Source organism: Colius striatus, chromosome 6 (assembly GCF_028858725.1).
Source record: "Colius striatus isolate bColStr4 chromosome 6, bColStr4.1.hap1, whole genome shotgun sequence".
Taxonomy (NCBI): domain Eukaryota; kingdom Metazoa; phylum Chordata; class Aves; order Coliiformes; family Coliidae; genus Colius; species Colius striatus.
In genome coordinates, this window is record NC_084764.1 from 21,875,795 (window position 1) to 21,899,901 (window position 24,107).

The following is a 24,107-nucleotide window of genomic DNA, read 5'->3' on the forward strand; positions in this document are numbered from 1 at the left end:
AGTTTCATGAAAAATAGTGTAAATGAAGATATTCGATGTGAAAATTCCTCACAGAGGGAAGGTGGCAGCTGGAACTGTCTAGCAAGAGCAGGATAAATCAACACGCAAACGGCGTGGCAGTGCTTTTAATTTATACAGACGCTTACTTCGTCTCCGCGAGGAAAACCCCTCTGCCGCCCATGCTTTCCTCTTCCATTTCTGCCCCGGGTGCGTGACATTTATTCCGGGGAAAGACGCATCTCACCTAGCCAGGCACAGGAAGAGAGAGCGGGCCAGAGCTCGGTATTGTTCGCAGCTCCGCTGTTGCCTCAGCAAGAAGAAACCGTGTTTACTCAGAGTGCCACCAGGCCGCTCTAGCGCGGGACGGGACGGGGCGAGGGGCGGCGGCGAGAGCGCTCCGGCCGCTGCTGGGGGGCTCCGCCGCGCCGGGGCCGGACCCTCCCGCGATCGCACGGCAGCCAGTGCCGGGGCAACGCTGCGGCGACCCCTCCGCAGCTACTAAGGGGAGGAAAGGGGCGGCGTGCGCCTCGCTCCCTGACCGGGCGGGCGGTGAGAGAGAGGCGGGCGGCAGGGGAGGGGAGAAGAGGGCCGGGCCGCGGGGCGGGGCGCGGCGAGGGGCCGCCCCCTCGCCCGCTCCGCTCCGCTCCGTTCCGCGCCGTTCCGCGCCCGCCGTCGGTGCCGGTGAAGGCGGCGGTGGCGGTGCCGCCGGCTCCCGCGGCCCCCACCCCGCTTCCCCTCGCCCCGGCCCTGCGTCCTCATGGCCGGGCAGGAGTGGGACTGGTTCCAGCGTGAGGAGCTGATCGGGCACATCAGCGACATCCGAGTGCAGAACCTCCAAGGTAAACCGACACCCCCGCACAAACCCCTCCCTCCGCCCCCGCGCCGCCCCGCGCCCCTTCCTCCCCTTCTCACTGCCCGGTCCTGCCTCCCCCGCCTCCACCCGGGCACTGCTGCGGGGCTGCCGCCGGTTCCACCGCCCGCTCCCCCGAGCCACCCTGTATGGGCTCCCACGGCTCCCGAAGGCGGGGGCGGTGCGGGGAAGGAGGGCGGGGGCGAGGGGCGGCAGCAAAGTTTCCCCCGGGCGCGGTGGGGGGCCCACCATGCCCGCAGAGAGCCGCGGCGCGGGCTCCTCGGGAGGACCGGGCGCAGGGGACCCTGCCTTCCGCAGCCGCCGCCGTGGGCCATCGAGGCGAGGGTGCGGGCACCGGCTCACCTCTGCCCCCCTCGGGGCAGCTGGCCGGGCAGGCGGTGGCGAGGCTCGCCTTGCCTTGCCAGCGCCGTAACGGGGGTTTTGCCTGTTGTCCCCGCGGAGCCTGGCAAAGGCGCACCACGGGCAGGGGTCAGAGCCCACCCTTGCCACTCCCACCCGCACATTTGGAGGGGCTCGGCCGCAGCCAGTACTGGGCTTTAGGTCCATTTCGGCGCAACCTGAAGAGAAGCCGATGGCCGAGTACTCATTGTGCCTTATCATAAGCTACTGTAGAATAAACGTGGGCAGAGCTTTTGGATAAATCATCTGCGAGATGCTCTCCGATTCTGCCACAGGCTGTTGTGGCGGAAGGGATGCAAATGCTTAGGTCTGAATGTAGTTCGAGTACTTCCTCCAAAGTTCTATTTGGCCCTCACCGGCGAACTCTTTGTGATTGGCAAGGGCAGTGAGAATCGGTGAAAGAACACCAAACAGCAGTGTTTTATGGGAGAACAACGCTAATGTAACATATCCATCTTAATCAACAGCTCGCATTATCCTGCAATGTATCTTCGTGTTCCATAAAAATAATAGACTTGAATTATAGGTCATTATCTTTTCCTGTTTATGCATAATGATATTAAAGCACTGTCTGCTGGCAGAAGCAGTGCAGTTGCTGGAAATGAGTTTTGATTTGGCTTGATTATAGAAGATGTATAATTTATCAGAAAATAGACCCAAATTAGCAATTCTTTCAGCTCTTATGTTGCATTAATGCAGTTAGCTACTGATGGAGTCACTCCACAACATTTTGACCTGCATCATCATAACCTCCAAAACTCAGATTTTCAGTACAGCCAGTGCTGTCAATTGCAGGTTGAACTCCCCTTGGGTTTTGACAGTCTCTCATTACAGTGTAATTCTACATTTCTGACTCCTGGCTCTGTCTCTTTCAGTTACATGTGTTAGCATGGATGGCCTTCCTCAGATCTCTTGTTGCTCGAAACTGTAGCAATTAAATCAGGTTTAATCCTTAATTCATGGGCATCCTTTTTTTTTTTTTTTTTGAGAAGGAACAGAAATGAAATCTGTTCTTCAAAAAGATAACATCTTTTTGTCTTTGACTCTCAGTCATTTGTGTAAGAAGGAGTTAAACTCATTTCCCTTTCTGGAACTTAAAATGCATTTATACAGATGCACACAGCCTTCTCTAAAATTCCTATAGTCCTGTAGGAGAATGTTATCCTAAAGGGCAAATTCCTCTGAATAGCATTATGTTCATGAAAAAAAACCTCCTGTTCCCTTCTTACCATACAAAAGGAAATTTGAGAGATATATTAGTTGTCACTTTGCTTCTACTACTAAATAAGATTTTAAGAAGTTTTATGCCCCGTATGGGCTATTATAGGGAGGAAAAAGCATTTCATCTAAGGTACTGCTCCAGAGCAAGTGGTAATATCTGTCACTTACAGTATATATGATTTGTAACACAGTTCTCACATTATCTTCTAGCAATGAAAAACATTTTACAGATGGTGAATCTGATACTCAGGAGAGTGTGATTTCTGTCACTCAGGAGCTTAGTGGCAAAGCATGGTGCTTCTCTTCAATATCACTTCTTGGAAAATGGCAGCATATGCTCTGCATTCATGTGTAGTAATTAAACTTGCTCGTGCTTTATAATTCAAAATTCATTCTCTTCTCTCTAAAGGATGCAGTCTGAATCACGGCCAGTATCATTGTTTGTCAGCTGCAGAATCAGTAACAGTTTTGATGTGCTAGGAAGTCGTAAGCATAGATAGGTCTGAGAGGTGTCAATGCTGCACAGGGAGTATACTGTAAGGAAGAGAGGAGAACAGGCAGTTAAATATTTGCAGATATAAACAACCCAGGAAAACACCGGCATGTCTGCCTGCAGGGATGGGGACTGACCACCTTCTTCCGTTGATGCACGGAGACAGCCAAATACGAGGTCTTTCAGGTCTAGAGGACAGATAGAGGTATTACTGTCATGCTGTGTCTAAGCCATCCTGCCCAACAGCTGATTGAAGAGCCAAAGGAGGTGAGCCCAAGTAGTGATTATTATGAGAACCCATGCCACTAGCACCTGAGCGACCTAGCTGGTGCTAAAAGATTCTGTAGGCATCATACAGCCATCAGCTATACCAGTTTTCTATAGAATTTCCACCTCCTTTTAAAAAAGCTAAAATTATTAATTTCTCTTGAAAAGTACTTCATTATGTCTTAGCTAAGCTAGAGAGCACTACTGATGTAAAATACAATTTGGAAATGGCATATGCCATTTCAGTCTGTTGCATCTTCCCTCTCTAGTTTGGTAGTTCCACATCCAGAAGGGATCTGGGATGCCAGTTACTGGGAAGTGTCTGCTCTCATGGCATCCTTTTGAAGTGGTACGATCCCACTGAATTCAGGAGTTGTTCTGGGTGTATGTGCTGGATGCAGAAATAGCCTCAGGAACTATACATTCTGACATGTAACTGATGGGGGAAATAATGGCAAGGGTGGGGTTTTCAGCTTTTTCACAGGGAGGTTAAAACTTAACAGCCAGGGGTGAAATTTGCTGAACTAACTGGACACAGGAGAAAAAAATGACGGTGTTAAAAATGGAATTATGGCTGGATATTTAGACATAGGATGGGATTTTATTTTCTCATTCCATCAAGATCTGAGATTTTCCATTATATTTTGTTCAATGAAGGAAGTTAGAGTTAAAAGCTGTCACAGGTAAGTGATGCTAAAAGCCAGGCGTGCTGCTTCTGTTCTCAACAGAGGTAATTTCAGAGAAGTAAAGTCATCATCTGGTAGAGAAGAGAAGAGGAGAAGATAGAGAGGCAATAAGTGCCTGGTATGATGATATGCAAACCAAGTCCCTCACTCTGGGTCTGTTAGTTTTCTAAATGCATTTAATAAACTGAAACTCTCGTGCTCTTTGTTCTTTTTATATATTCTCCAGAGTGAATTTCTCCACATACTGAAAGAGAAAAATGGAAAGCCTGGGCAGAATGTAGGAGCACATCATCAAGCAGTGGACTGCTCAATAATTAATTTCCTGCCAGGAGATGGGGTTTTTTTCCTCTTTCTTTCTTTCATTACAACACCACCGGGAACATTTTGTTACAACATAAGAATATTTTAAAATCTTCCCTACTGGAAGCTTGATTATTAAAAATATACTCCCTTACATGGTGAATTGCATTCACTAGAATGAGGCAACATCCTCAGCAGGACCTGTTCTCTTCTAGATGATATTTTGGTCCTGTGCTTTGCTATAGTCTGAATGTATATATAATAGTATGTATCTTTCAGTTTCATTCTTTGGAATGAAATATGTGGAGTTGAATACTTGTATAGTCAGATGTGTTGTCCATCTCTGGCAAAACAGTTCTATTACCACCATTTAAAAATAATTATGGTTTGAGTGTTCATTTCATACATTTATAATAGAGCATATATGCTGGGATGTTAGAAGCCTGCCATTCTATCAGAGGACTAGAAAAGGAGCCTGAAGTCCTGATGCTTTTCATTTTGCTACTCACTCAGGGTTTGACCCAGAACCCACAGAAATCCATAGATGTGTATTCCCAGGTTGCAGTAGATCTAAAAGCTTTTCTAAGACTCAGGGTTCCTCTGATGAGGGTTGCATGGCATTCAGACACACTTACAGAGTCATACAATCATTTAGGTTGGAAATACCTTTAAGATTATATAAGTCCAATGACTAACCTAGCACTGCCACTAAACCATGTCCCTAAGCACCACATCTACACATCTTTTAAATACCTCCAGGAATGGTGACTCCACGATGGACACTTCCTAGGCAGCCTCTTCCAGTGCTTGATAACCATTTCAGTGAAGAAATCCTTCCTAATGTCCAATCTAAATGGCCCCTGGCACAACTTGAGGATGTTTCCTCTTGCCCTACCTCTTGTTACCTGGGAGAAGAGACTGACCCCCATCTCACCGTAACCTCCTTTCAGGTACTTAGTAGAGTGATAAGGTCTCCCCTCAGCCTCCTTTTGTCCTGACTAAACAACCCCAGCTGTCTCAGCTGCTCCTCATCAGACTTAAGCTCCAGACCCTTCACCAGCTTTTTGCCCTTCTTTGGACATACACCAGCACCTCAGTGTCCTTCTTGTAGTGAGGGGTCCAAACCTGAAGACAGTGTTCAAAGCACGGCCTCACCAGTGCCAAGTACAGGAGCACAATCAGTTCCCTGGTTCTGCTGGACACACTATTTCTGATACAAGCCAGGGTGCCATTGGCCTTCTTGGCCACCTGGGCACACTGCTGGCTTATATTCATCTGGCTGTTGACTAGCATCCCCAGGTCCTATTCCACTGGCAGATTTCCAACCACTCTGTCCCAAGCCTGTAGCAGTGAATGGGGCTGTTGTGACCCAAGTGCAGCATCTGGCACTTGGCCTTGTTAAACCTCTTACAGTTGGCCTGGGCCCATCAATCCAGCCTGTCCAGGTCCTTAACTTGAAGCAGATCAACACTCCCATCCGTCTTGGTGTCATCAGAAAACTCACTGAGGGTGCACTTGACCCCCTCATCCAGACCATTGATAAAGATGTTAAACAGAACAGGCCCCAGCACTGAGCCCTGGGGAACAACACTCGGGGCTGGCTACCAACTGTATTTAACTCCATTTCCCACCACTCTCTAGGCCCAGCCATCCAGACAGTGCTTTACCCAACAAGGAATATGTGCATATAAGCCATGAGCAGCCAGTTTCACCAGAAGGATGCTGTGGAAAATGGTGTCAAAGGCTTTACTAGAAGTCCAGGTAGACAATGTCCGCAGCCTTCCACTAAGCGATAAGGAGATTGTGTTAGTCAAGCAGGACCGGCCTGTCATAAACATATGCTGACAGGGCCTGATCACCTAGTTGTCCTGTACATGTTGTATGATGGCACTGAAGATGATCTGCTCTACAACCTTCCTTGGCACTGAGATCAAGCTGATAGGCCTGTAGTTCCCCAGATCATCCTTCCAGCCTTTCTTGTAGATCACATTTGCAAATTTCCAGCACTTTGAGGGCTACACAGGAATATACTGTAGCTATCAGAAATACTGCTAAAAATCAGCCTCAGTGGCTCCCCATCCTTCCCCTAGTTGGTACTTTCAGGTGAATCACTTAGTCTTAAGCTTCTGGTGTGCTATGATGTTGCCTGTCTTCCCACTTGGGCCCTTAAGATTTGAACGTAAGCTTCGGACAGGGCTGATGATAGTTGTTAGTGCTATGAACTTCAGCTTCCTCTGAGACAAAGCCTGTGCCTTAAGAAGTAATATGAGTGTTGAACTTGTAACAGTTAACTATCTCTTTTGCGGAAAGTATCTACATTTCTAAATTCTAAAATCTTTACTTTGGGGGGTTTTTTGCATCTCCGATGGACATCCAATGGCAACTACTCATAGTCAGGAACTCTTGAAAATGTTTCTCTGTATTTTTGTTAAGCCATTTATGCATGAAGCACAGTTCTTATGATTGTTACGCTTAACTACAGAAAGTAATTTAGTTTTTTTTAATTACAAGATACAGCAGTGTTCAGCCTGTTTGCTGCAGTTTGACATGCCTTTCAAACACCTGGTAATTTCACAAATGTATCCATTAATTCTGACAAAAGTAAGGTGCTGTAACTGTTCATTACTTTAACTCTTCTGTAACTAGTCACCTTATTCAGCGGGATTTCATTCTGCCTGTAGACATGTTCATTTCAGTTGAGCTGCTTGTAGACTAAATTGACCTTTTTGAAGGATTAAATTCCTTAGAAAACCTTAGAGGAAGTTCTGTGAAACCACAGAGTGATGCTATTCTATGTAAAAGTGAAGTAGATCTGAGAATTATCAATGTCCAAAAGTCCAAAATAAAGATTCAGATTCACATAAGTCAACATATTGTTCTGGAAACATACATATTATGGCGAGGATGTATGGGCACTCTCTTACCAGACAGTATTTGTTAGCAATGAAAGGAAGACTTACCTGTTCCAGTTGTAGGAAGCTCTGGCAATGCAATGGAGGAGCAGTCAGAGGCAAAGAACAGATTGCATGTTTTAGAATGCAGTTTTAACAAGGTCAGTACCTAATTTCTCTAACAAATTAGAAGTCTGCTCTCTCTGTCCTATTGCGTGGATGACATTACACCAAATTCAAATCATGCCCAGTAGCTCCACAGTCAAATGAACTCTTACATCCATATATTAACACTTTGTTGTAAGGCTGTTGTTTGACATCCAAGCATACTCAAAGGCATAGAGTTGATCTGCTGTCACTTGCCAACGTCACCTTCTCTGTCTTTCCTTGGCAAGCTGTTCAAGCACTGGCCAGCCTCACTGTTAGAAGCATTGGTGACATCTCAGACCATATCACTTGCTTGAAGTAGAATGGCATTAGCTTAAAAAATTACAATCTTAAAAACACTGTGTTAAAACTAATGATGATTTTAAGAGATAATGAACTCCATGTAGTTTCTCCTACTTGTTTTTTGTTTTGCCCACTCAGCTTGGATAAAAATTCAAACAATTTTCTTTTTCCTAAAGACAATTTCTAGGTTATGTTGCTTGTGTCCTGAAGTATTTTCAAAGCGTTTACTTTGAAAATATTACAAAGGAATGACTTTGTTTCCTTTTTCCATTTTGAAGGCAGCTTTCTATTGGACTAGAAGATGCAACCTTGGGCATTTTGCCTTGTCAGTGTCCATTTAAACATTATTTGTTTATTTCCTATGCAGTTTAAACTTAGAGTTGTTGCAGAATGATTGTTAAGGACATATGTCTAAAGAGTAACAGCCAATGTTGTTATGTCTTGTCATGTAGAAGTCAAGAAGATTCTCAAAATTGTGTATTCAGGAGAATAATGCGTTATCAGATAAGCAGTCACATCTGTGTCAATGCTGGTGTGGTGAAGGGCGTCACAGCACCTTTTAAGAAATAAGTGTCTTTTTCTACATGTCTCTTTACCTGCCATTCTATTTTTATCTCTCCCTAACCAGTTAAATAGAGGAACTGTAGGTGGAGGATTGCTGGATGGATTTTACTTCATGATAATTGCTGAATATTTCTATGTAAACAGCTGAGCTGTGTTTTAGCTGTAGTTTGAGGCTTTATAGCCACAAACACAAATTTAAATTGTCATCTTCTGAGGATGCTCATAATAGCCTACGGGTGGATATAGATGTATGTCTGTAGTGTGAATGCCTGTGGACATGTAACCTGCAAGCAGAGAATAATTCTTTCTAAAAACAGAAATCCCACTACATCTGAGAAGATGTTACCAATAACATGTAAAAGATAGTACTCATCTCTATGCCCATTGCTTAATTTGATGATGTGATTCAAGATACAATAGTTAAAATAATGTAATACTTTGAAGGATTCTGTTAATTATTTTTCACTGATTCAACATATATAAAAACGTGTTTTATGCTGTAGTGTCTTCAGAGTTTCTCCTGATATATACTGAAGTATATACTGGGTAATTCAGACCCAGTGAATCTATGAATAAGTTACCCTGTTTTTTATACTTCACGTGTTAGCATCTTTTACTGTTTGTACTCAGAAATAAGGTCTCTCTAGACTGGTATTGTGGATTTGCTTCATTATGGAGATTTTTATGTTTTTCTCTTTTGGTAGTATAATTCTAGTTGTTTAATGTTCACTAACTATGTGCCAGAGGATTAATTTCAAATAGAAACATTTATGTTCCTGTCCTGTCTATGCATGTATCCGTTTGGATCTTCATCCTGTCCTACTTAAGACTGGGAATGAGTGCATTTTTTGTGTCCCAAGCCAGGCAAGCAGCCTCTGCTCTTGCACAATATTCATGACCAAGAAACACAACTGTTCAGTGGTATGTTTAGATTTACATGCCAGACAGACCTGCCTTGCTTGTTCTGGTGATGCTCCATACATCCGAGTCAGTCCAGAGCCCTCCTAAGCCCAGGGATGCTCTATCCACAAAATGACCCATCTGGATCAGATTGTGCTTTTGTGTGCACTGGGATTTTAAGTAAAACGCCAAATCTTGTTTGAAGGCAGTAAATTGTATTCTAGTTGCCTGTACTGGTGGGTCTGTGGGTTTTTTTGGGCAACTGGACATCTTGGTTTTCTGTTTCATATTTGGGTTGAATGGGAGACTGTTGTAGTTTCCTGCTTGTGAAATGAGTCTCGAGTGCCTATTTGACTACCCTCACGGTCACTGCCATGGTGCTTCTGTTCTTATATTGGGAACTCTAGGGAAGATGCTCCACGTTTCAGCCAGACTTATGTGGAAGCTCAGACTTAGGTCTTACACCTGGGATTGTCCATCAGAGGAACTAAAACTCTCTTGAGTACTGTTGTTCAGTGTGTCTCAGCAGTTACAGCCTCCAGATTAACAAAGAGCCCTTAAGAGAAAACATTTTGTATGTTGCACCAGGAAGAAAGTATTTACAGGGGAGAAAATGAACTTCAAATAAACTGCCTACATCTATTTTTTCCCTCCCCACCCATCTTACCATCATTATTAATGGTAATATGGCAGATTTTACTGTTTAGGCCTGTCCCTGAGAATAATTAGCTTGTTACTCTTATGAAACCCACGAAAGTTTTCTGATGTGCACCAGTCTTTAGCTATTCTCCAGTGCTTATAGTAAGCTGCATTTTTATTCTTCCAGGTTGTTTTTCTTGTTTTCTTAAAGAAATCCAGATAACAGTACAGTAAACCCCTCAGTGATCAGGAGTCCACGTGTTATTCAAATGATCCATATCACAGCCTGAACCATCCATTTCATGGGACTCCAGCTGAAGCTCTGGATTGCTGCCAAAGCACAGGGACTGGTTGTGTGCACAGGCCAGTTGTACTTCTGTTGTGCACGAATGGTCAGAAGTACTTTGCTATTTAGTTTTAGTCTTTGCAAAGAACCCCTAATATATATCAGTATAGGTGTTTTGTGTATGCAGTCAGTGTAGTTCACAACCAAGGGATGATTATACTTCTTTGCTGAGTAAAAAATGGGAAGGGCAAGAGAGTCCTGGCACCATGACAAATGAAAGCAATGCCAAGGAAGATAACTTGGTAAAAAATTGATCCTTCATATGACTGTGTCTCAACATGTGATTAGAGTTTTCTGGCTTTCACTCATGTTCATGATAAACATGAACTGCACTTATAATTTGATATAGTATTAACAAATAACATACTATGAAATGTCCACTTCAGACTTATAGTCTGGGATATGTATAAGGAAGGAAACATAAATCTGTCTGGGCTGTTTGCCCAGGGAGGGTAACTAGGCAAACAGATGTGGGCAAAAGGGGAAGAGCCCCAGAAGAGTGGAGAGCCCAAGCCCAGCTGTGTGGTCCTCAGAAACCTGATGATAGTGCAGGAGGACTGCAGCCAGCACCTTCATGGTGTGTTTCAAACTGGTGAATCATAACAATCCTGCCGAAGTCAGAAGATGAGCTTGCAGAAATAAAATTCCTATTAACTCTCCCTTTTCAACAGAATACTCAGTAGGCCTATTACTGATACAGGTCCTGAGCGATTCCAGCAGTTTACTGGGAAGCATTGGGTCCCTGTCCTTGTTCTCAGGTTCCATGCTGGGTAGGTGATTTCCTGGCCCTGATGATTAATGCCACTGAACAACATTTAGTTGCTATTATTCTCAGGGTGTTTTGTTTGTTTATTTTTAAAATCTCCTTGGATACAGTACAAACAGTAATTTGAAGTTATAGGGACTCTTACTTGAGTTTTTTTTCATTTCTTCCCATTAGAAAGAAAAAAGTATTTAAGGGACCTAATATTCATTGAAAAGAACGTATGCTCAGCCTTCTTACAGAAGTTAATATGATTATTGACCTTGGCTGAAAGCAGAGAGAGTATGAATTTTTGCTGGCTAAGCTGCATTTCTTCTCTTGAAGGTAAACAGTCTTTCTGATGTATTTAATGATGGCTTTTCAAAACTTTAAAACATTGTGTGTTTATTAGACAGATCAAAGAAGATAAGAGATTTACTTGTCTTCAAAAACTGTGTGTATCAAGAGGAAGCACCATGTTCTGGTTGCTAATAAAGCTGAGGGATGCTATAAAACCCTTCATCCGTAATGCCGCAGTTGACAGTATCACTCACCATGAGTTTATTTTAGTTTAAGAACTTGGAGGTAGCAGCAGCATGACTACTTTGAAGTCAGGAAGCAGTTGTGATCCTGGTGATGGTAGCCTGTATCTCCAGGAGAAGGGCAGTGCAGGTTTCCCATCCAGTTTTTGGCATTCCCAGGAAGGGCCATCCTTAGGTACTGAGAGATCCAAATGTAGCTGGGGAGCTCTGGAAAACTGATACCCACCTGTGTCCCAAGACTATTTGAAAACTAATTAATACATCGCGTTATATTCAGATTTTGTTTCAACTGATCAGATCTTAGAAGTCAAGGACTTGTAGGGCACTCTTTAATTTTTTTTAACAGGAGTTATAAACATTGTTTAATTTCCTATCCCGCAGATGTCTGTAGAGCAATGTTTTTTTTGTGCAGGATCCCATTTTTTTTCATGCATATTGAGTCCTTTGCTTTTATGCTGAGACTGAGACTGATGATGAAGGCCAGTTGCAGAAGTGATCTGGATGCTTACAGCTAGCTCAGATGAGACCCTTATGTTGCATCATTGAAGCCAGGAGACAACTCTGCCATTCAGGCACTTAATTATGAACCAAATGTTCACTTGACCTCTTATATTCTCATTTCACTAATGAACCAAAACTTACAAAGAGTGTCTGACTGTGGATATGCTGCCTTTTGGGCCCTATCAGCCAAAGTTTCCATTCATTTCATTTATCACACTAATGATCAGTTTTGGAGCCTAAACACTGGCTGCCTCTTAGGAGCTGCATGGGAAACAGCTTAATGTGCTAATCTGGTGTCCATGTGGCAAAAAGACTGGCGTGGGCTGCCCACTGCATTTTGACTTACCAGTCCTGCTATATATGTGTGTTCTTGCACTCTGCATTCATACAGAAGGATGGGGCTGTACTGGATGTGGTTGTATCATTTAGTATCTGTGGGTTTACAGAAAGGGTCTGAGTTCTGGTACTCAGATAATATTGATACACGTGGACTTTCCCACTGCTTTGTGTTTGTCTTGAATAAAACTGAAATGTGTTATTTTCTTTCTTTAATATTTGAGGGTCTCATTGTTTTGATGTATTTTTCTAGATCACACCCCTATGCTGAAGCTGGCAATCAAAAGCACATGAAAGTCAGAGGATTTATTTCAAATTTATGCAGACAGCCTAATGACATACTTTGTGTGAAGATGGAAAGTTTTAGTGGAGCAGTCCTTCTTCCCTTTCCAAGGTGACCATTATAACTACCTAATCTAATCCATCTCTTCACATCTTTTTCTCCTCTTTCACTGTATGACAGCAAAAGCTAAAGCTAAACTTGTTATCTAAGAATTCACATGAACTGTATATATGCTCCCTTGTCTGTTGTAAACTTTTGCAACTTGTCAATTCACATGAATTTATAAGCCCATCTTTTGTCCCAGCATGTGATATTCCCATGTTTGATGGCAGGCAGTTTCTTTCTAGGTTTGCTTGTACTGACTGGTGTTCCAGTGCACATCAGTTGGTGTGAAGGCTAATTAAGTGCAATCAGATTTCATTTTGGCTTGGCTTAGGGTTTTTTAATGCAAGGAGAACAAAGTGTTTGTGGAATGGGATCAACCTGCTTTCTTCTACTTCTCCCTGTTTGTGAAGTTATATTTTTTTAAGTCTTGCATTGATCATCTTTATGTGTTACTGTTTATCATCTTCAGGTAAAAATGTGGGGGTTTTTTTCTCTCCAAGTGCTTTGAAATTACCTCAGTCAAGATGCATATCAGCAGTACTCTCTCTGCCTTTTCTTACTATGCTTTCAGTTCACTGAATTAGTTCCAGGAGTTTTGTTTGATTTTGATTTGAGCTAGAAAGGAAATAAAGTGGAGCCAGGGAAGGTAGAAGACTTACTACTAGAAGCTGGAGGAGGGTAATTAATGATGAACATCTCCAAGAGCTATCATTTGTTTTCTTTGAGGAATGTTTGTTAATAAAAGCTTTCCATTTGCATACGTACATGAATCGGATTAAATTTTATCCCAGACTGAACTCATCATACCGTGCTCATCAGTTCAGTTCTCAGAATAATCCAAATGTTATTTTAACAGAGAACAGTACTACATCTACTGTCCAGAAGCCCTGTCTCCCTTGTGCTTGGGTCTGAAAGAGCTTGGTGAGGTACAGAGGAAGACCAAGGGAGAACTTGCTTTGGGCATGGATGAGAAACATTAATACTGCATGTAGAGTGATGTCACCTAAATAGGTCTATCTGCCCTGGATAATTATAAAGATATGTTCTGCAAGAGAAAGAAGTCAGAGTATTAACAGTAATGAGATGAGAACTAGGAGAGCATTCAGGTTCCGTTTTTCTTTTCTGCAAAGGTCATAAAGGAATGAGGCAATTAATTGCCTTGCCTTGAATTTGGGTTTGTAATGGAAGCCCTGCTACACCTGTGAATGTAAGCTGACTTGACTTGAAGCCAGTTGCAGCAACCATCTTGTGGAGTTAAAGCTTCATGAATAAGCCATTCTGACTTGCTCCTGGAAGACTTCTTTTCTTCTTTGCTTTCTTTTCCCAGTTTCTCAAGCTCTTTGGTATTTGTTTGGTGATATCCATCTAGGCTTGGCTTCATGGCACGGGCAGAGGAAAGTGTTGCTATTTAGTCTCACGATTCTTAGAGATAGGTTATTAATACCTAAAGCAAGCAATAGATGACAGGTGCTTTGCTGAGCCCTTCACCCGACTTTATCAGTCTTTCCTCACACTGGAGCATGGGAAGTGCTGAGACCCGCTAACTCTTGAAATAGCCTCAAGTCTTCCCTGGGCAGGGCCTCCCCACTGTCTTGCAGTCAGTATGTGCGTAGGAGCTGATCCATTGCTTAAAGCTTCTTTGGGAACCCCAAAGAACAGTAATATTCTGTTGACTAGGATTTTACTATTTATATCCATCAGCTGAGTAGCTGCCTCCTTTGCCTGCTCCCTGGTTACCAGCCTGTAAATCTCTTGGTGGTCCTCATAGTCTGTTGCATGGTTGACAATATGATGTTTAATTTCAAGATGAAGTTGCTTGAGGCACTTAGGCAAATGCATTGATGAAGAAAGACTTCAGTTTTTTATTGCTTTGTTAACCTGTTAGGTTTTTGGACATCAGGCAAAGAGAGTGACAGGAAGCTAACCTAAAAATAAGACGTATCATTATAAAACAGTACAAACCTATAGCAATGCAAAGAGGAAAACAATTAGATCTCTTATAGCTATGTTTGTGAAGTGCTGACATACACCTGTCAGATTAAAGATTGAATCCTGCTACCCACATTCTCTCCCAGCAGTTTATTCCTTTGTTTTCATTTCTTTTTTTTCCTCCTAATTTTTTTTCTGCAGCAGAATTTCAATTTACTTGAGTAGAAAAGGTGTCATCTTTTTCCAGAGAACTCTTCCTTGGCTTTGAAACATGGGGAAAAACATGTCAAATTTAGCCTGATATTTTCTAGGCTGCTTTTTTAAAGGCGAACCTTTTAAGAGAGGCTATACAATTTATTTCAAAGACAAAAAATAAAGTCAAACCTGTGGGAGTTTGCCAGGGTGAAGTGAAAAGAAAGCAATTATTGCATAGTGAGCTTTTATGAAGATTTTTGAGGCTCCTGTCAGAAACAAAAGTGTGTTAATAATGGGACTTATTCATAATAAGTCCAATTGCTTTGGCTCCAATATGGATAAATCCCATCCCAGGGGAGAGGGAGTTTAATCCAGTGTGAATCAGAGGAAGCCACTGCTCCTACTTGGAGTTATTTTTAACTGTATGAACATGGATCACATAGTTATCTAGTTTTCCTTTGGTGCCATCCTACATGACCAGAGACCAGTTCTTTTCTGAAGACCTCTGTAGTGCATGCACCAGGGAAGCACCATATAGCTCTTGGATTCCTGCTTCCTTTTTCTCTATGCTTTGGGAATGTGATGGTTCTGCACAGCTCCCCTCTCTTGTGCTGTTGTTCCCCAGCTCTGCCTTTTGAGGTTTTCTAGCACATAAAATCCTCTTTGCTTAACCACTGGAAGCGAAAAACAGGGCATGTTCAATGGTTGAAAGCAAACAGCGAATGCTCGGAGAAACCAGTACATTCTCTGAAACCATTTTTTAATTACAATGAAAGCTTTCTGATTATGGAAAGTTTGGGGTATATTTGATACCATCTGGATACCTAAGCTTGGGCAACAAATCACTTCTGACATAATGACGACAGTGTATAATACTGTGTTCTTCTAACCCGTGTCTCATTAATGTGGAAGCACATGGATTTTCCTGTAAAACGTTGATTCACCATCTGTGCTACTATTCTTTACAGCAAGTGAAAGACTGCCTTTTCTGTTGCTATTGCAATGGACCCCTTCTGCTTTTAATGACTTCTTTCTCTTGGACCAAAGGGGTGGGTCACAAAACAACGTAAAACTACACCAAACAGTACTTGCTGCTAATGCTTATCTACTTTGCTTCCAATGTCGGAGTTATCAAAATTTATTAAGGTGGAACTCACAAGATGAAGTGACATTTTTCTGTTCTTACTTTCCGATGCTTTTGCTTTAATGTGCTTATTTCAGCCGTAAACCCCTGGTTTTGGGGAAATTGAGAATTCCTTGTACGCCCCTTTTAGATGTCAAGACCTAAATTGGAGATTGTGTAAAGGACAGTAACATTGCTAGAGTTAAAATAGTGTAGGTAGATTTAAAATGGTATAGGTGAGGATTGCCCATTGGATGGGTTGCAACATGGTTTGAGTTATGTTGCTCCTCAGTTATAAAGAAGCTGAGAGGTTATTTACTTTCAGAAGTGAGCATTGAGTCTGGTCTAAGTCTGGGGATTCTCAGCTTCATTTTACTTCTCCACGGATGCATGAACTGCTCTTTGAATTATTCTGCCTTCTTTGTGAAGCCTTTTATATTTACAGATTAATAGTTCAGATTCTTACGTAAAAGGTGTTGCAAAGCACTCTGTCTCTTCACCATCATGTCATTTGAAATATCACAAAAAGGATGTTTTACTTGCTCTGAAATTTTATTCCACTATCATATAATTGATAAGTTCATTTATACTACTGAGTTTCACGAGCCACTACTGATGGTATCCAGATGAAACCTATCAACCCCAGGGATCTTGAACCACATTGTGTTTTCTTAATCTCTCTCGAGTCCTTCTGCTTTTTCATATTTTTGATCCAGAGAAATAGATGGAACATGTTTAAGTAAGTACATAAGTACATTAGCAGTAAAAATTTTGTCTGCTTCAGTAAGCTCATGAATGTAGTATGACAGCACAGTAAAATTAAGGGCAAATTCTGTTTTCTCTCACTTTCAGTAGTTTTACTTCTGCAACCTCATGGAGACAAGCTGCTTTATGGAAGATATCTGCATTTTATTGATGAGTTTTTAAGTTTGATATATCAGTAAATAGTATCAAAGGGAAAGAAAGGCCTTCAAAAGAAATTCTTTCAGATGTGATGTGAAAAGAGATGAGGAACATCAGCCAAGGGGTTAGACTTCTCTAGGATGCTGCAGGGGAAGATGATTACAACACGACAGCAAGAGGAAGACTGCTCTGGAGGGACTGGGGAGGGAGAAGCTGACATCAGGAAGGTGACTGATCCCCATGCTTTAGAGACAAGTCCATCTCTCTTCAGACACAGTGAATGACTCTGACAGGATTCAGAAACAAATTAGAAACAGCAATAGCAAAGCTTTTCTTAGCTCCTTGAAACTAACCTTTGGTGGGGTCTAACAAAGTAGAAGCAGCAGTGGCTGGCAGCAGTAGGCAGGAAATTACCAGGTAGCTGGAACAGGGTTTTCTGAAGTGAAAGAATGTGAATAGGAGAGACTTGAACAAGTAGGTAGATGAAAGTCTACAATTTTACCTGCTGGGATGCGAAAATCCAAGGGTGTTTGCTGGGAACATAGAAGAAGAGGTGGTTATGGTATAGGAAGCTAAAAGGCATCTCAATGCTTTGTTCATGGCTTTTATCCACCAAATTATTCACAGGCTTAAACCTCTGTAACTGTAAGCTGTTAACGCTTGCCTTCATCCTCCCTGCTTGTCTTCATATCTTTGCCTGCAGCTGGGGTCTGATCTTGCATCCACTGATTTTTTTTGCCATTGAGCTCAGCGGGGCTAAATCTGTCTGCTGCAGTGGAGAAGCTGCTCATCTTTGCCAGTCACAGGTGCACAGTTACGTGCTAAGGCTCCAAGTGTGCAATGTGGGTCCTCCTGCACTATGCTGCACTATGACCAAAGATGGCTTATAGAAATGTGTCTACCTGCAGTCCAAAAACCTGAATATACAGAAATACATATCAGAATTAGATCCAGGTCCTTGGATCAGCCAGATATCCCACGTGCTTGTCCTTGGTTGGCATGTGGTTGGATAGGCCAGCAGCATATCTGTGTAAGAGGGGTCATGTGGAAGCCCCTAGGTGGATGTTACAACAGCTTTATGTGTGTATTTTCCAAGGTGTAGGAGTCGTTATTATGGCTTCTGGCCTACTTCTCAGCAAAGCAATTAGCAAGTCCAAAAGGTCTTGCCTTGACGCTCTCACAAGCCATGAATTATGCATTTAATTCTGTATCCTGCCTCCCATTTCTCTAACATGCTCTTTCAGAAGATCCTATAATGTGTCATTTTCCCCTCATATAAAAATTTGACAGCCTGGTGCCCTGAGCAAGGGAAGGGGAAGGGCTTTTTGTCATCTCTTCACAATATTCAACTTCTTTTTCTTTTTCTTTTTTTTTTTTTTTTTTTAGTTAGTGTTTATGAAAGAAAATGCTTGTTGCTAGACATTAATATCTTAAGGCTATTCAGTACCCTCCTTCTCTGATGAGAGTCCTGAGAGCAATAGCGATCTGTTGGGCATTCAGCAGCAACAGTTGCTGCTGCCTGGTACCATTAAACCACATATTTAGTGTTTATTTACAGTACCATGGAGCAATGAACCATGGTTTGACATGGTGTAGCTAAGGAATAACATAGAGTGTATCTACATGAGTGCACTCAAAAGTTAATCCAAATTAACTTTCCTGAAAGTCAATTAACTAAGCCACTCTGGATGCCGATGAGACGGTTCCTCTGCAGAATCACAGTGACTCTGATTTAGCTGCATATGTTTCAACTGAATTCAAGGATGCTTTTTTCCAGAGGTGGATTCCCTCTGCAAGTGGTTTCCTTGAGATAAACTCCCAGCTGTTTGTGGTTCAGGTCTGTTTCAGCCTATTTGAAATCGATCAGAGCCCTGGCTGTGGAGGTGGATTCAAAGCAAGCAGCGAGGATGGTAGAGGAGAGAACCCTGTCATCTGAGTTTTTACTGATGGGTCATGCATATGCTTTGTAGCAGGGTCCACACATGTGGAGCTGGGCTCAGTCAGTCACCAGCGCTGGAGGCTGTGCCGGGAGAGGCAGGCTGAGGAGCGGTTTAGCTGGAATGGCTAAATGCAGAACCCTATCCTGCCAGAGCCGTAGGGCTCAGGCTAATTAGTGTGTCATTCTGCTCTTGTCATTGCCTTGAGGAAAGGAGGAGGAGTTGTGTGGCTACTCCAAACACAAATAGGCTAGGAAAGAAATTCATGAGTATTTCCCTGCATTTCTGTCTCAACCCTGAGCTCTTAATGGCAAGGATGTATGTCTCTGTGTGTGGGTATGATTACTGTGCAGCTGACAAAGACAAGGTTATATACCTTAATGTATTTTGTTCCTGGAAACAGTTTCTTTGTCCTCTCCAGACTTTGGGATGTTCCAGGGAAAATACCAATTCCCTAAACTCTCCCAGGTATCCCTACATTGTCCCATGGCTACACATTTGCTGATCCATGGGATACACTTACTCCTCCAGCCTCATGGAAAATGCTGTCCTAATTCAGTGCCATGACAGTGAATGTGGAATGAAAAGTGGCTTTCAGCCACTTCAGGAGCTTGCTGCTGGAGTCGCCAAGGAATCCCACACGCTTGTTAGGGAGCCAGCTTGTCTCTCAGATCAGTTCTTTGGGATAGAGACTCACCCACAGTAGCGATGGCAATTTTGGGCAGTGTCAGATGGGAGGTAATTTGGTCCCGAGCCCCACCGTTTTGCTGCTGAGGCTCCTCCATGGGTGCGTGGATTGCAGTATTGAGGGTGTGGAGGAACTTGCAGAATGCCCACACTGGAAAAATTATACAAACTTTGTTTCCAGTACCAGTGTTCCTGTACTTTCTTTTCCCTTCTGCACTAAAAATCCTGTTTAGTTACAGAAGTCATTTATAAACGGACGCTGGAAGTCTTAAACTTCCAGCAAATGTAAAATTTAATTGTTAGGATGAGAAATATCTGCACAGTGAAGCTGCTGCCATGATATAAGCAAGGCAAGGTTTGTAGGGAGAGGTAATGTCTTTTATTAGGCTGGCTGATAAATTGCTTTCTTGTTTTCTGACTCCTATTTGCTGGCCTAATAAAAGCTACTGCCTCACCTCAAACTTTTTTTTTTTTTGTGGCATGCTTATCTGAGTAATAGAAATCAATGAAGTTAGCCTAGTGTGAGTGGTCATGTTTTCAGACTGCAAACTATGGAACAAACAAATCCAAGGTTAATTTTTATAAATCCAGATTATTTATTGCTTGACTTATGTTGCTTTTGTTCTCTAATTTGTCACCATTGAGAAAAAATCATGTTCTTTCATTTATATAGAGTAATCTCTTGAAAATGCAAATTGCTTCAATAGCATGACTAGAAAGAAATATGATTACAGCAGTGACTGACTGAGACTGACAAGTAACCAAAAGGCACAGCCAAGGCCTAGCCTCAGTTGCAAAATGTGAAGTTTTGGCTTTGACAGGTAGCAAATGGATGGATTAAACTAAAATGGTAGGCAGGTGACTGTTGTTTGGCTATGTTGCCATATCCTGAGTTTTCTGGTGTCTTTGTGGCCCCTGGACAAAGTCATCCAGCACTGTTTCATGATAAAAACCAGTGCATGAAATGCACCTATCCAGACTGCAGTCTTGTGGTAATTCCAGCATGTATAATGTATCAAGAAGTTTCATTGCATTAAATATAAATATTACAAAACACACATACATTTTCCCTAGCTTATTTGACTGTGTAGGGTGAGGCCTACTTGAAGTTCATCCTACTTTAGTTTATTTATGCGTGGAAAACACTTCTGGACTACTTCAAGCAGGGGGCACAAGCAAAGGCTGGGAAATGCTTGAGTGTTTCCCATGCCCTCACTAGGCTGTCAATGTTGTTACAGGATCAGACATTCCTGGGAGCAAACAGTGTTAGTGTTGAATTGACTTTTTCTCATCTTGTTATGGCTAGCAGAGCTTGGTGGAAATGGACCTTAATTTACTAAAACCAGATTTAATTTACTAATGAAGGAACTACCTTTGGTGTAAACAGTAGGGAGGTTGTTTGTGCTGCTCACTTGGAAACTGTTTTGGCAAATGTCTCCTTGATGAAAATACAGTCCACTCCTATCTACAGTCCTTGTAACTGCTGGTATTACATGCCCTGAAGGTCCCTCGTGTTGACTTAGCTCTCATTAAAGCTGTGCATTTCTCAGAACGGCAACTCTTAATGACAAACACTTTGAGTCATAGCACTTTGTAGTGGCTGGATGCAATTCCTGAATCTTATAACCCCCCAGGACTATCTTTAGAATTTGGATTAATGGGTAGTATTTCTCCTTCTTAAGCCTGAGCTGTCTGGAAGTTGGGTCTCTTCAGCTAGTTGTGTAGACTTCCTCTGGAACCATGATTTTCCCCTAGTTTTGATGGTGATTTGCAATATGTGAGCATGTGAAATACTACATGCCAGGCTGGGAAAGGACTCTTTCGCTGTGAGAAAATTAGGCTCCATTTCTGCCTCTCTGTAACTCTACAGACATAGAAAAAGATTTAGGGCCAGCAATGTAAACACTGCAAACTACAGTGTAAGCCTCGCTGCTACTGAGATGGCAGGAGCAGCAGAGGGGAGGCAGAAGTCACCCCAATTTCCTTTGGACAGAGTCTGAACAGTAGCGAACGCTACTACCTCTCTGCCAAAGGAAAGTTGCCCCACTTGCTTGCAGAGAAACCTTGGTTACGTCAGCCCGTGTTTGTGTGCTGCACACAGTAAAAGAGCAAATAAAAGAGCAGAGTGTTCTCAGCCCCCTTCATCCTACCTAAACCCAGCCTGTTTTAGGCAGCTTGGTTAGTAATTTTTATTTAATTTTGCAGTGTAAACTCCTTTCCTTTCTCTTCTGTGGTGTTTATAGAAGAGTGTGATCCATCTATTAATTGTACATGATCCTTGCTTCTGCCCATCCACACCATCCTGGGTGAAGACTGTAACTTTACCAGCCAAAGTCAATTCTCACTCCCTCTGCATATTCCGAATTCAGCCTTTTCTGCTTACCGACGTTCCTTGATTTATTTCCTAGTGCAGATTGAATATCAAGTTCTTCCACACAAGTGAAACTGTGTTTGTTAGAGCTGAGTCAATCAGGTTAATGATGGATTAACAGGGCCACTAAGTAAAGAAAACCTGAGTATGGTTAGGATGTTCTTCTCTGGAGCAAGGCAGGGTGCTCTGACTTACTTGGCTTAGAACCATCATGTTTCATGTAGGCCAAAAGAGCATTTTAATGTGGGAAAGAGCAAACAACTTTACAAAATCTGGGTTTCTGTTAATCAAAAACCCCCAAAACTTGTCAGGTGATTTCAGGTTTTGATCTTTTTTTCCATGTTGTTTCTTTATTCCCTTGTCCTCTTTTTCCCCATCCCACCAGCTTGAAATCATAAAATATCACTAAATAACTTCTAACAAAGTTGAAGCTCTGATAGTTGACAAACTGTCCTGGCAGAGCTCAGTGCTTTTCATAGTGAAGCATGCAACTACAGAGCAGAAAGCAACTCAAGTCCTTCTTCCCTGATAAAGAATTTTTCCCAGGTCAGAAAGAGAATGTTTGTGTGCAGAACTTAGATAATACTCAACTTTGTTCGAGTGATGTTAACCAGTTTTAAACAACCATTGAAGTGGTATTGCAAAAAAACAATGGAAAGCCCCCACAGCACCCACTCATATAGGTGCTAACTCTTTTCAAGAGCCACTAGGCTACGGTCTCTCTGTCACTTCTATCTTATGCTCTGACACTTTCTACAAGTCAAAATTATGTTAAGCTTGTCTGGAAAGATACTGGAAGTGCTTCAGGGTAGTAGCTTTGTGTGTGTGTGTACAGCTACGCAGTCTAGATCAAACTCTCTTTCATTTTAAGCTCTGCTAATAATTAACCTTCTGCTTGTAATAACTATCCAGCATAATGATAACCACACCACAGGTATATACTACACAGCATGTCTATTCCATTCTGAGAAGCTGATGTCTGTGAATGTGAATGAATGTGAAAAAGTTTAGATTAGGCACTCTTCCAAGTATCTTTTTTCTGAACTGTGTTACTGTATAGACGGATATCAGTTCATCTGTATTTTGACCTGTTACATCATGCTTAGAGAGTTTGCTTCTTGCAGAGTCTTCATTAAAGCTATTGAGCACACATTGTGGGTTATGCTCTCATGTTTGCGTTAGTGATGGTGTGTTTTCATGTTAAACTGGTTTGACTGTAAACTGTGTAAGATTAAGTCCACATCTGTTTTATTTATATAATTTTTTCCTACTTCCATGTTATGTGAAGGTGGGTAAGCAAAGCAGTAGTTAGGTCTCTATATTTCTCATCAGTCTTGCTCTCTGACTCCTTGAGGTATGGAAGGTGCAAACAGGCAGCAAATGTGTTTATTGCTGCTGATCACTGATGCTTTTGGCAGCTTCAGTAGAAAACATTACTAAGAGAGCAGAAAATAAGGTATTTTCTCTTAAAATAGAATTTGTTTTATATATCAGCTGCTCTTTCTTTTTGGATACTTCTTTCCGTTGCCCTAGCTCTATTTCCTCAACTGATTGTCATCAGAGCTGAAATCCTGTCAGGGGTGATTGGGCTGTGGAGCTGCATGATTGACTCTTGTTGTGGCAGCTGAAACTCTGCAAGGAGAAACCCCTCACTACAAAACAAAGATTGCAAAGGAAACCCCCTAGGAAGCGGGAAGGGAAGCTAAAAACTTCTCTTCCCCCTCTGCCCGCTGCCTGACCCAGCAGAGTGACCCTGTGTCTCACTGCAGGTGGTCTGTCCTGAATCTCCCATGAAGCCGATTTATGGCCTCTCCTTAAGTGCATGTCTGAAGGAAGGGGAAAACTGAGCTGTAGTTAATCTCATGTTTCTAAGCAACCAGGTAATTCTCTGCAGCCGATCCCTAAAGGGACATTCCTGTTTTCCTGCACCCCTGCTCAGCTGCAGCGGAGGCCACCTTTCTTCTCCCTTGTCCTGGGACACGGGCACCTGCGGCAGTGGAATCCAAGAATGGTTATGGCTTTTCAACATTTCTCCAGATGTCATGGGAGAGGGTGAGGAAGCACAGAAGGGAAGCTTTGTTAATGGTCTGTAACAGGTAAGGGGGTGTTCTTTGCAAAATGAGTAGAATAGAGGGAGTGTGAAAAGTTTGAGTGGTTCACCCAGGGCTAAGCTGAAAATCACAGTCTCAAGTGGGGACTTCCTCTGCTCCAAAAAGCATCAAAATGTCTGAGTAATGTATTGCAAGTCCTGTTTACAGTGAAACCTCTATTTGCTGTAAAGTTTTAGTGTTAAAAATGACTGAATTCTGTTTTGACTCTGTTTGAGTCCCTTGGAGTGGCTATGGGGATCTAGTCCTATTAATAAAAAATTCCTGAACTTGAGACTGTAGAAATGGGAGCTAGAGGACATAGAGTTCCAATGAGAT

At 42.5% G+C, this 24,107-nt stretch overlaps 1 protein-coding gene across 1 annotated transcript in view; it reads left to right on the plus strand.

The window, feature by feature from the left end:
* The first annotated feature begins 691 nt into the window (after positions 1–691).
* The window catches only part of CLMN (calmin), an 80,062-nt gene continuing 56,646 nt past the window's right edge, over positions 692–24,107 (plus strand). Inside the window, exon 1 of the mRNA XM_061998370.1 lies at positions 692–839. Within this exon, the coding sequence (XP_061854354.1) occupies positions 758–839 (82 nt within the window). The 5' untranslated portion in view covers positions 692–757. The remainder of the gene's footprint in view (positions 840–24,107) is intronic.